Below are 13,848 nucleotides of genomic sequence, written 5' to 3'. Positions count from 1 at the left end.
TTAGCCTCTAGGTAGTGGAGAGAAGTAGCATTTATCCAGAGGAACCTCCAGCCCAGTGAATCTTCTTCAGGAAGTAAAAAAAAAGTCCAAGAACAAACCACAACACGTTATATGTAGAACAGGGCTGTGGCTGCTTAGGTGGCCACCAAAGCTTGTCTGTAGCCGCTTTTGTGAGAATCACTGCTCCGGACTGGTGAGTTAAGCATTTACTTGAAAATGAATACTACGTTCCCCGTGCTCTTTGAAATATATTGAAAATCACAAAAGCAATAAACTGGTTGAGAAAATGAATACCAGCCATACTGAAATCCATGAGACTTTGTACAAAAGACATATTATTATTCCCAGGCTGGATAGAGACTATGTTCAACTTCACATGAAAATAATTAGTGAACCTATACTATCTTATTTTTATATTCTTCTTGGGCAAGCTCCAGCTATAACCAACACAGATCACAATGCATTTACTCAGTGACTCCTATGGTGAGTTATTTATTGGGGGGTAAGAAGGCAGCGGTGTAGGAGTAGAATGCAATTTACTGTGATATTGCTAGTGGTAATTTGGCATCAGTTGTGCAGACTTAGGTCATTTGATAAACAATCTTGGCAGTCAAGCAAGGCGTAACGGGGAGATTAAACCCAGTATACGCAGGAGATGGAAAGGTTGATGATGATGATGACATTATCAACAATGTGCTTTGCACACGACAATTTACCTTCCACTGACAAAAAAGCAGGTCACCAGGAAAATCAGCAGAACGATTCCTCCTGCCACAGAAATGGCCAGTATAGTGATTTGGTTTGGGTCAGTGATGGCAATCATGTCTGAAAGATAAAAACACAGAGAGCTCAAAAACATGACCTGGGATGAGTAAGTATAATGATACAATCTGTGCTTTTGAAGTCGGAGGAGGGTTACCCAATAACCCCAAAAGAACTATATTTTCCATTGATTGCCAGCTCTTTGAAATGGAAACTACAAAGAAAGGGCAATTTGCTATCATGATGCGAGTTGCTAGAATGATGCCAAAGCAACTGATGCAGGAAATTCTACCTTTATATATAATGCGCCTTGTGAAAATTAAGGTGAGGAGCAGTGTTCCCTCTGAAGTGAGTGGTACAGTGCTGACACCGTTATATGATATTACATTTATTTATATAGTGCCAGCAGACATGAAATATACATATATACACATATTCAAGGAAAAGGTTTTCTAATTGAGTAGAAATGTTGATAGATTTTAGCTTAATCTTCACATTTAACAATGAGTCATTGCACTAGATATCTGCGATTTCACTTTGGGGCTATAAAGGTAGCCTAAAACATGCTGCATGGGACAGCAAAATAACTTTAACTTAAACCGTTAACTTGATGATTCGCTGTATAAAATCCAATGTATTTTATTACTAGGGAGCAGGTCTTGGATTGGTCAGATGATTATGTGATCTCCCCATCTCCTAATCACACAAACGTCAACGTGGGATCAGAGATCTGTATTGTTGTAACTGCGATTTGGATCTGGAATCCAGTATATATATGATATTATATCTAGGCATTATAGAAAATAATTAAATATTTATATATGATTGGTATTTTTCATGTTAGCCATGCTTTATCTCTCAACAAAGAGCAGCCATTATTATATTATAAACATGTTTTTTCATTGAATTAATATACTCATGCTAACATTTACACATAAGAGTACCAATGGTACGCTTATTATGAGTAACATAAAAAGAAAACTACAGCGCAGTAGTGATTAGAAGGTGGTTTTCATGGAAGGCTCTATTGGGAATGAATTAGTCCGCATACAAGTCACTCTACACAATGAAATGAGGGGGGATTTCGGATTAACTATTACAGATTATACAAAGATCCACTGGGAAGAGTAATCCTTCTGCAATGCAGGCTTGTTAAAAACAACCGAGAATGCCAAAACGAGGGATTTAACCTGATTTATATACATACAGTATCGTAGTTAATTAACTGCATAGAGACTTGCGCATCTAAACACTAACAAAGGGGGGAGAAACAATGATTGTAATGTATTTATTTATGGCCCTGTGCGCGATACTCTGAGGAGTATCCAATCTTCCAATTCTAACGCATTGTATTTGTAAAGAGCATCATTTACAAGGCGAGAGAGTTCCTTCATTAACATGAGTATGGGGCATGCTGAAAATGAAGTTGCTCCCAGAGAGATGGAGCCGCAGGCTGTCTGCCAGCCATGATCGTGGAGAGGCTGGCACTGCCCAAAACTGCATTCTTATTGTCAGAAAACAAAATGTCATAATATCTGAAATCATGATGATTACTATGATTACTATGATTACTATGCATAATATCCATACACGTACACCTCTGTCCCGGTCTCAGTGTACCACTGCCTAGACCCAGGGAGCTGTATAATCAATTGCCACCAAATGCCACCAGGTGGACAGGTAAGGCGTGTTTAGTAAGAAGGGTGTGAAGTGAGAACACTTTCAAAAACAGACATGTTAAAAGCAGTAGCGTACCTAGCGGGGGGCGGGGGGGGCGGTCCGCACCAGGTGCCGCTCATCAGGGGGGTGCCAACTTGCCAGCACCCGGCACCCCTCCAGAGACGGACAGTAATGTCCGCCGCTGGAGGAGCAGGCTCGCAAGAGAGCGGTATCGGAGGTCTTTAACAGACCTCCGGCTCCCTTGAGTGATTTTAAGCCGGTTCCCTTGAACCGGCTTAAAATCACTCAAGGGAGCCGGAGGTCTGTTAAAGACCTCCGATTCTGCTCCCTTGCGATCCGCGCGGCAACTGCTGCTGTGCAGAGGGCACTGTGGGCGCGGCTTCAGTGCCGCCGGGATCTGACAACAAACCCCGGCGGCACTGAAGCCGCGCCCACAGTGCCCTCTGACCCGGAAGAAGATAGAAGAAGAGGAGCGAAGAGGAAGACTGCTGTAAAAAGAAAAGACTGCTGTAAGAAGAAAAGAAGTAGAAAAGAAGGTAGGAAATCATTCATTAAGACTGAGTGACAGTGAGAGTGGATTGGTATGTGTGGAATCTGTGGATTGGTATATGTGTGGATTGGTATATGTGTGGATTGGTTTATGTGTGGATTGGTTTATGTGTGGATTTGTATGTGTGGAATCTGTGGATTGGTATGTGTGGTATGTGTGGAATCTGTGGATTGGTATGTGTGGTATGTGTGGAATCTGTGGATTGGTATGTGTGGAATCTGTGGATTGGTAAGTGTTGATTGGTAAATGTGTGAGAGTGATGGGTGTTATGCTGTACCATTTCCAATGTCTTTTTCATTATAATTATGCTCTAAAGTACATCATAACTCCCATCACTCTATACTGTTCCGTACAGTGGCAGAGCTGGGAGACAGAGGCCTTGCACCCCCACCGCAGGGTGCTGGTCAGGTTCTATGTGGGCAATGTGGACGCTGGCTTGGGGTGTGCAATCCGTGATCTATGCCTGTAATTTAGGGTGTTTTATCTATAACTTTAATGCTGAGTTTTTATGTGAATTCCAATTGATCAATACCTGAAAAGCTGGGTTTGTGTGTTAATGTGTTGGTCTATATCTGCTATGCTATGTTTCTATACATTATTTATGTTTACCAGCAAATACAGGATTTGTATGTCTTATTCAGTTGATCAATACCTGGGGTGCTGTTTCCATGTGTTGTTTATTTGATCTATACCTTCAGTGCTGAGTGATTTCCAGTTGATCTATACCTGCAATGCTGGGTTTGTGTGTTCTGTTGATTTATACCTGCAATGCTATGTTTCCATACATTATTTATGTATACCTGTAAATACAGGATATTTATGTCTTATTCAGTTGCACGTGCTGTTTCCATGTGTTGTTTATTTGATCTATACCTGAACTACAGGGAGTAATTAAAAGAGAGTTGTGGTTTAGTGACGTAGGGGACAAATGGACTTTGGGGATGATTACGGGGAGAGGACCTCCCAATGTCACGGTGCAGTCAGAAAAAGGGAAGGCTGTACTGACTCTCACAGTCTTCCCCTGATCTGCAGTTGAGGGCAGTACAACATAATCCCTATCACTATACATCAATCTAGACATTTACAATAATGCAGCATAACCCCTACCACTATATACTAAGCCAGACACTGAAGTGGTAGGCCTACACCACATCAATGGCTTTGTATATAGTGATATGGGTTATGCTGCATTATTGTAAATGTCAGGCTCAATGTATAGTGATATGGATTACGCTGCCCCACCGTCAATGTGTGCTCAGTATAAAGTGATAGGTGTTATCCTGTATCACCGGCAATGTGGGCCTCAGTATATATTAACAGTTATGTTGTACCACCGTCAGCTCGTGCCTCAGTATATAATGGAAACAGTTATGTTGTACTACTGTCAGCGCGTGTCTCAGTATATAATGATAGCAGTTGTGCTGCACAACTGTCAATGTCTGCCTCAGTGTATAATGATAGTTATGTTGTACTACTATAAGTGTCTAGCTCAGTATATAAAGATAGCGGTTATGCTGTACCACCATCAATATCTGGCTCAGTTATAGTGATAGGTGTTATGCTGTTCCACTGTAGTATCTGGCTCAGTGTATAGTGATAGGAGTTATGCTGTTTCACTGTAATGTTTGCCTCAATATATAATGAAATTACTTAAGCCGCACCACCGTCAATGTCTGTCTCAGTATAGAGTGATAGGCATTATGCTGTACCACCGTCACTGCCTGGCTCAGTATATAGTGATAGGTGTCATGCTATACCACAGTCAGTGTCTGGTTCATATGGTATATATAATCATGAGTCGACATGGCAACACCACTATATATGCAAATGCTTAAATAAAAAGAGAACAATGTTATGGTGACTCCTAATTATAATATCAGAATTTTTTTTAGTTTATAGTGTCTTTAGCTGCTTAGCCAGTATTTAATTTGTAATGTGTGTCACTCATTTGTTAGGGCTTCTTAGAAACTTGTTGTGTTTGTTGTTTTTTTGGGGGGGTTATTAAAGAAAGCACTATTATATGTTCAGTAAATGTTATTTAAACATATTTATTTTACTTACAAGTTATTAATTTATTTTTTCAGATTTCTTGTTGTTTACAGTTGACATACAGTTTACAAATTGGTGCAATAAATATTCTTGCCAACATAATTTTGTAGATGTCTTTACATTTGGGGGGGGGGGTGCCACTTACAGGATCCGCCCCGGGTGCCAAATACTCTAGGTACGCCCCTGGTTAAAAGTTTTTTTTTTGATCATTAACAAAACCACTTGGTTTTGTTAGGCCTACCACTTGGTGTGACCACCCATATAACCCATATCACTATATACAAAGCCATTGATGTGGTGTAGGCCTACCACTTGGTGTGACCACCCGTTGCCTTCAAAACAGAAACAAAAATATATGCCGCAAACATGGTTTTAGGTGTTGTGCCGGCAGGAGCTTAATAAATCTTTCCCAATGTGGCAGACTAAGTCACCGGTGGATATATATAAAGAACAATTCCGGTACCAAGCCGTGCAAGCGATGGAATGTTCCTGCTGATATACATCCCTGGACCCTAACAGAACATATTGAAAGGCAAGAACAAGCAGCATAACACAGGATTTGGATTAACCAAAGAAATGGCGCCAACCACCGGGTAACACAATTAACAGTGAATGACGCAGACTTCAACACCAAAGCACACAAGAACCAAAGCTCTCGCTGCACTTACATTCTATTAACCCCTTAAGGACAAGGGGGGGTCCCTAAACCCATTGAAAACAATGCATTTTGAGCCCGTACATGTACAGGGGCTTTGTCGTTAAAGGGTTAAAAATTGTTGACATGCAGTATTCTAACATGCTCATACTCTAAAACACTCACGTATCACATCGGTGTTTAGCATCTCTCACACACGTTTAGTTTATTTTTTAAATTTCTTGCATTACACGTTTTGTTTTTCTCTGCTGCTACCCAGCATACGAAATCTTGATTGCGTTTTAACTACATTCATATGGACAACCGACAAATTCATTTACGGGGCTCGTTTGAAGAATCTAGAAACTTTCTTATAATATATTAATTGGGAAAAAGAAACGTAAATAAAAAGCTTTTAGCACCGGCGTTGCTCTATCAATGATCAATTATGTCCATGTTGTTCAGGCATCATTTGACACGGTAAGAGTGAGAAGAAGAGAATATTATGGGGTCATTAAATGATCAAAAGAATTATATTTATTTTTGAAATGTTATTAATCAATGGGTTTTTCTGTACAGTTAGAATGTACTAGAAAATTGGGCCAGTGATAATTAATGAGTGGTATCAGAAAACGATAATATAATAATAATATTGTCAGTTCCTAAAGCTGTGTATCTAATGAAGGCTACGCCTATCTCCTATATTTTGGATTATTTTTATATTACATACTTATTTTTATATTTTATATATTTATATATGGATATTGTAAAAATAATATGGCCAGATTATTTTTTTGGGACCAGGTCATTGTTTGAAGTTATCCAAATGATTTTTATAGAAACTTTTCTTGTACTTGATTTTATTGATTTTTTTTTTTTGTATAAACAGATCTTCAACAACATAATAAGAAAAATTGAAGAACCTCTAATGTTCTAGTGCATGTATATTTATAAATTTGGTCTATAAAACAAGGTAATTTGGGACAACACAGAGCCGCACAAACTTTTTGGAAAATTCTTGAGATGAAATATATTTTTAAACAGTTTTCAGTGTAATTTACACAATATGTTGTTTAACAAAACGTAGCAATGCCAGCTTAGATTAGCAATATTCAGCTTCATTCTTTAGTATTGAGTTCCATATTCACATGTATTTAAACAATTTAAAGTTTTATGAGAACAGTATAGGGCGGTAACTTATAGTTGGATTTGTATAATGACAACAATGTGTACATTTAATAAATGCGTCCCACACGGTATTCTATGCATGACCTGCTGATGAGACAAAGCTCAGCAAAGTAGTTTGAATGGCAGGGAGAACAAGGTGTGAGGAGCTACATGCAAACTGCTCATTATACTCTGTTTCTTTTTTATAAAGCGTTGATGGCTGACAGCTCAATGTAATTTCACAGGGGTGGTTAGCAATACTTAAGTTCCACGTGGCTAATGGCCTCTGCTAACATTAAGCTGCCAGCATGCACTTTACTGCTCATTCTTGCGCTTGGGCCCTCCAGGGAAGAAGTGACATGATTACTGGGTTAAACCATGGTGAATTATATTAATCAATGCCTTCACTTTGACAAAAGTGTGAGCGCTAAACAATAAGATAATCCTGTCTGTGCTAGACAGCTCACAGGGATTCCCACATCCCTTATAGTGTATTGTCTAATATAACTCTCACTGTAAAAGGTCTTTGATCCGACACTAACAAGTCAATGAAATTGTTTGACTGTTTTGTGTATCCAGAAAAGAAAAGCATTAACCCAGGTTGTGTATTTTGTACTTTGACAACCATAAAAATGTAAACATATAACAAGCAAAATGTTTATGGGATTGTTGGACAGGCTCAAGCACTCCTAGATACCCCTAATCGATTTGATCCAGTTCAAAACAAAAAGAAAACACGCTTTAACTACATCAAAAATTTGCCAAGAAGTGGGAATGTTCCAATATCTTACTGCCATATCGCCTACATTGGACCAAAAGCCCTTCCTCTCCAATCTCCTGCTTTCCTATGAGTTTATAAAGTTTGATGGGCACGAGTGTATCATTCTATTCTACATCCTCAAAATTCACAGTCAATTCACAAGGTCCACAGTTATAACAGAAGTGTTACAGCTAATGTCCCTCTCAGTTAGAAAATCGAATTACCTTCGGTGCTAGTCTCCAGCTCAATCTCTCCTCCATAAATCCCTTGGCCTCCAACTGTATGAGCTCTGACTCTGAAGACATAAGTCGTTCCTGGTTTGAGGCCATCCACGGTCATAAAAGAAGACCGAGTTTTTAATACAGTGTAATTTTGCTCCTTTTGATTCTGTTAGGAAGAAGGAAATATTGTTAATCCCGCAGCACATCAGAACTCAGTCACAGCGCGAGACAATGTTTCAAATTTCATTATTATTCTATATTAATTTCATAGAGATAATGCAGCTTAAATAATTCATAACTTAACGTCTGGCAAAAGCTTTAAAATGAAGAACCAGATCTGGGTGAAAACACTATTGGAACTTTTGGAACACTACTTTTGGAACTCTTTGTGTTCACTACTTCTTGCTCCTTGTTAGTGCCGCAATTTTTAAATTTGCAATTTGTATGTCTTAGTGACCAAAAGATAACTAAAAATGTGTCGATAATGTGGGGCAAATTCGATAAGTATGAAGTTCTTTGTCTGGGCAACAGATTTACTGTTGTCAAGACAAAGAGTTTTGAGAAAAGAGTTTTGTTTGTTTCACTAGGAAAATATATATCTGGGCAATACACCCTCCACTTGTTGAGGTTTTGGTAGCTCCAGCTCAACTCATACAAACTCACCAAATAAAACTATTCCTGTATGGCTCTAGTTTCACTCATACTGTGCAACAGCCGGGTCAGCTACCTGATGACTTCAACAGGGTTCTCATGTCAATGCGTGGATAACGTTTTAAAGAGACCTTGGTAAGAACCAGGTACTACATGGCTCTCAGCCATACAAACTACAGACCTTAGTTGCCAAACATAAAGTTATACCAAATCAATTAGCATAATCTCAACAACTGTAGGGTAAGGGAGAATGATCCGATGAGGTCATCTTGTATGAATATTTCCCGACTTCCCTCAGTTTGGAGTGATGCATGTTATGGAACATTGTGTCTTAACTTGTGGCATAAAGGGTGGGTGATGGCTGTGTTTTGAGCACTAACCTTTTCATAGTAAATTACTTCATACTCCACAACAATGTCATTAGTCTTCTCCAGTCCCTGGAAAGCCAATGTGACACTGTCCTTGCTCTTCCTTTCTTTCAGGATCACATTGACTGGAAGGGGAATTGAAAGAAATTTAGATTGTCATTCACATTTATCTAGTTTGATTCCAGATTTCCAAACCACACATAATAAAACTTAAACTTAGCACGACTGTTCTACATGGCTTGATATCAGACACTCATCCCACAGTACTGCAAAGGTATATTAAAATATTGTGATATGGATCGTTACTGCAATATGGACCATTCCTAGTTGACTAAAAGCGGTCCGTCGACAGGGGCGAACAGTACAAAATACAGAAAAAATCCAATATCCAATATAATATTTCAATAGATTTCATCATTGGATGGTTGTCTTGAATACTTGGTATAGTGTAAGGCTGTAAGCCATACATTATTTGTATTTGTTTCTAATGCCCAGCTAACTCTTAAAATCATTTCCATTTCTGAATTTCCTCTAAAAAGTGTGTCTATAATGCTCACAAAGGCGAGGCAGTCTACCACCAAATAGAAGAATCTATGTTGGATTTAGAGATCAAATTTCATAAAAACATCACTAGGTGTTAATCTTAAATGGTATTAATGCGACCTTGTCTTGAAAAAAAAATCTTCTGAACCTCCATCATAATATGTAAAAGAAGAATAGAGTTTTGTCTCGGTCAATGAAAAATGCCTCACCTACTTGACTGGTGGTAACATTGACAGAAATGAATTGCTTAGGACTGGAGCTCAGTTCGGACACCCCATTCAAAGCCTCTATGTCAAATGTATAGTTGGTATAAGGAAGCAGGTCCGTGATGAGGACTCGAGGGTGAGACAACCCGAATTGTCGAGGTATATAGTGGATGCCGCTCCCACAAGGGCTGCATTTCTGGGATTCTGCTTGGCATCTTCTACAGTGTATATTGTACATTATATCCAATCTGCCCCCAGTATCTTCGGGAGGACCCCATTCCATGATGACGGACGTTTCATTGACAGTGGAAATTGGATTATTTGGAGCAGATGGTGGTTCTTGGAAAAGAAAAAGAAAAAAACAGTATTGAGGAGGGTGACAGATAAGGAGGCAGAGGAAATCAGAGGGATGCAACACCTGTCTCAGACATCATCAATGACACTGTAACAGATGACCTTTTGAAGACAAGTGCTATTCATCATAATAGGGCTTTTAGAGGGCCACTATTAATCATTCACTGATAGAAACACAAATTTTATGACAGCTCCTGCTTGGAAACTCAACCTCTTTTCCATTCATCCCAGTATTATGAACATCTTTCACCATTCATCTTCCTGTCAGAAAAGTGAACAAAAAGGATCTGTTTTCAGAGCCTTCATAGTATGATCTGGATTTAAGGGTAGGACGCTTAATGTTATACATGATTCCACTGTTTGTTTAATGATTGTTCTTTCTGAAAAATGAACGCGTCCATTCAAACGATACCCATTTAGGGGAAACTCAATTTATTTGTGTTGCATTCTCTAAATTAAAAATGTTGTTAGCCAGAAACACACTATTTGTTTAACTAGGATAGCATCGTTTGGTACAATGGCAAATTATCAACGAGTCAATGCAGAGATAACTCCTTCACAAGTACCTACAGCAATTTTCCCATATAGTAAAACCAAAAAGAGCTACAAACAGTGAAACATCGGTGAATTCTTCTGGGCCAATATATACCTGTTTTTAAATATATTTTTCTCCATTATAATCTACATGAGGATTGATATTGGTACTTATGATAGAGTTCTCTCGGACATTTAATCCAGACTAATTATTGGTTACAATCTAGCAGTTTCCATTCTCTCGCTGAGGTGGGATTCTCTGTGGCTTTATCTGAGCAGGGTCTATTTTTCAGGTAACCAAAAGCATACTAACAGACAGGGCCGGCCCAAGGCAAAATGCCGCCTGGGGTGAATTTTAAAATGCCGCCCCCCCTCTTATCTACCCTTTCTCTCCCTCCGTCCCTGCCGCCCCCCCCCCCATTATCTACCCTTACCCCCCCCCTTGTCCCTTGTACTTACCTTTCAGCAGTCCTGCGGCGAGTCTCCCTGTTCGGTCTCGGTGCCGGCTTATAATGCGGGAGACTCGCGGGAGACTCGCCGCAGAGGAGAGAGGGGCGCCGAGCGGGTACTGACAGCTTGGTAAAGTGCCGTCCCTTCAAAAGTGCCGCCTGAAGCGGTTGCCCCACTCGGCTCCATTGCCGGGCTGGCCCTGCTAACAGACCATTCAGTAACCAACACATTCTATTCCAAAAGGGGAATTCAATAAAAGTCGGATCGTTGGTGTGCTTGGACAATTGAATTGGGAACTACTGTTCTTGAGAGACCACGTGGAAATGGTTTTGGTTGACAGTGTCATTAGAAGTTTCAGCCATTATCACTCAGAATCCCTTAGTATCATTTTTATGACATAAAAAAGTAATGTAAATCTGTAGTAATGGGTATATGCTCCTGATTTCTTGAGTACCGGGCCGGTGCCACCTATAGGAGGGGGCGCCGGCAGCTGCCCAGCTGGCCGCGGTCATTCAGTAAGTGCGGCTTCGGCTCGCGGTCACTATGGGGAGGAGTGGGAGCGAGTCAGCCACTATAAGTGGGTGTGGCAAATGGGGAGGGGTTTGTGGGGGTGGAGCCAGGGTTCGGCAAAATTACGTTTTGCCTAGGGTGGCAAAAATCCTTGCACCAGCCCTGCTTGAGTATCGACTGAAACCTGCTAAAAGCGTTTTGCTTTCCATTAAAACCACAATCCTCTGAGTGTTCCTATGTTTATATTATATATTTGTTTTATTATATTATATATATATACAGCATACATATAGTATACATTACGTTGTCACATTAATAACACAATACATGAACGTATGTTTTGTACAGAACTGTAGGATGTAGGTTTGGAAGAAATGACAGGGTTACGTTAAATATTCTGCAAACATTGACATGTATTTATTGTATTTTATTTTATTTCTACTTCTTTGACACAATAAATCATACATACAATATAAAAGGCCTGGCAAAGACGTATAGCTGCACAATCATTAAGAGAAGCGACCGAGCTTTTACCTTATTTTCTTTCCCATCATAAGATGATGAAGAGGAAATTAAGTTACTTGTACATCCAGAAGTGCAGATGTGTAGAACTGACTGAAATCAATAAATGTGATTGCTGTTTTTTTATTTTTCAATTTAAAATGTGAAGAATCACTATTTGTACCCTCTGTGGTTTTCATGGAGAGTCGCAAGGAAGGATCTGCAGTACTAAGATTTTCATCAAAGCTCCAGGAAACAAGATGATTGTTTTAACCCATTCATGGCTATTTTTAGATGTGACAATCGCACGTAATACAGGCAGTATTTCTTGGAAACACAAATACATATTTATTAGTTACGCAAGTGATTTCAACTAACTTAAAACGTATCCATGTTTAATGATCATTTTTTCATTATGTTACCAAGAACATTCAAAAAATACCCCTAAATTCAACCTTATAGTTACTAGATGATTGACTAACGCAAGACAGGGTCAGATCCTGAAGAATTGTATTACAGGTGCCGTATCAAATGTACGAAAGAGATATTTTACAAAACTAAGGAATTATTTCCAGGAAAGATGTTTCTAAGGGGTTATTTAGTTACACAAGTGTTACCATCAGGAGAGTAGGTGGAGGTGTATGGTGCGTTTACCATAGGAGAGGTTAACCCCCTATTCTAAAATCTGCATGACAATTACTTCCCATTAAATGTTAAGTTCAGAAAGTCTTTGTAAGGGTAGGCGAAGAGACATGTACTGATCAGTGCCACCGGATGCAGGCAATATCAGCTTTTCTGGGGAAAATATTTCAACTAAACTTAGCCTGAAGGTCATCAAGGTCGAAATAAATCAATAAATCGAGTTAGGATTACTTTTTCAACAAGTGTGTGAAATTTTTGTTTTTTCCCCCCATTTGTTACGGTGTGCATTTGCCCTTTTCCATTTAGGAATAATTCTGGAAACTCATGATGTAATAAATTAAGTGAAAAGCTCTAATTTAGTTTTCAGCTATTCTTGGACCTTTAAACCATTACGCACAACCCGTATTTCGTCATCGTGCTTGGATGTCTAGAACTGACAACTGAATCTTCACCTTCATTCTAAATCCAGAAAAGCACACAATTACCCTGCGTCAACCAATGAATATTAAATGAAACGAATAAGCCTTGTCAGAGCCCCATTCATTTATCAAAGGGTTGTCAAACTTGGTCTTCCTCAACCATTATCTTGCCAGTGTTTTAAGATTTCTCTAGCATGTATTTAGCATATTGCATTGTCTATCACTGGGTAATTTGTCAGGAATGATCAGATTTCCTATTAGGGAAAATAATTTCGTGTATATGGTTCTACGGACAGAATGCCTACGAGGAGCTGGCATTTTCCTTTTATATGGGTGAAATCTGTTATTCTATATATTTATTCTTAAGGACAGATTTTATGTTAGATGCACAAAAGCATGTCTTTTTTTATGTTGTAGGTGCAAATAATGTATATCCGCAAATGGCCTTATGTCTCAGAGATCATGATAAAACTCTAGCCTTTGTGTTAAGAATTACCCTGAAAACACATCGAGAGCCTGCCGTCCCGTGTGAGATTATGCGTTATTTTTTGGAAGAAGCTGTAGAAAGAGAATGATCTTCTCGGCTCTTTAGCAGAGATAAGACCAAAGGTTCTTGGCATTCCCAATGCTTATTTGCACAGATAACCAAAACAATTCTCACAGGCAACTCGACAAGAATACGCATGTATGTGCTCTAGCATGCATGCCCATGAAGCAGTTAATGTATTCTATAGTGTGAATCTTATGGCTTAATAATGCTACAATAGGGACAGGAAAGATAGGCAATATTCAAACATATCATATCAGCCAGCAAACTACGATGAGAAGTAGCATTCGTGGTCTACTA

General features: G+C 39.2%; 1 protein-coding gene across 1 annotated transcript in view; it reads right to left on the bottom strand.

The window, feature by feature from the left end:
* The window catches only part of LOC128482805 (ephrin type-A receptor 3-like), a 93,740-nt gene that overhangs the window by 39,704 nt on the left and 40,188 nt on the right, over positions 1–13,848 (bottom strand). The window contains exons 5-8 of the mRNA XM_053458719.1: positions 9,595–9,930; positions 8,855–8,967; positions 7,827–7,989; positions 717–825 (exon numbers count right to left, since the gene is read on the bottom strand). Of these exons, the coding sequence (XP_053314694.1) occupies positions 717–825; positions 7,827–7,989; positions 8,855–8,967; positions 9,595–9,930 (721 nt within the window). The remainder of the gene's footprint in view (positions 1–716; positions 826–7,826; positions 7,990–8,854; positions 8,968–9,594; positions 9,931–13,848) is intronic.

The sequence above is a fragment of the Spea bombifrons genome, chromosome 3 (assembly GCF_027358695.1).
Source record: "Spea bombifrons isolate aSpeBom1 chromosome 3, aSpeBom1.2.pri, whole genome shotgun sequence".
Taxonomy (NCBI): domain Eukaryota; kingdom Metazoa; phylum Chordata; class Amphibia; order Anura; family Pelobatidae; genus Spea; species Spea bombifrons.
Note: the sequence above shows the minus strand (reverse complement) of the source record. Positions and strands in the feature narration are given on the sequence as shown.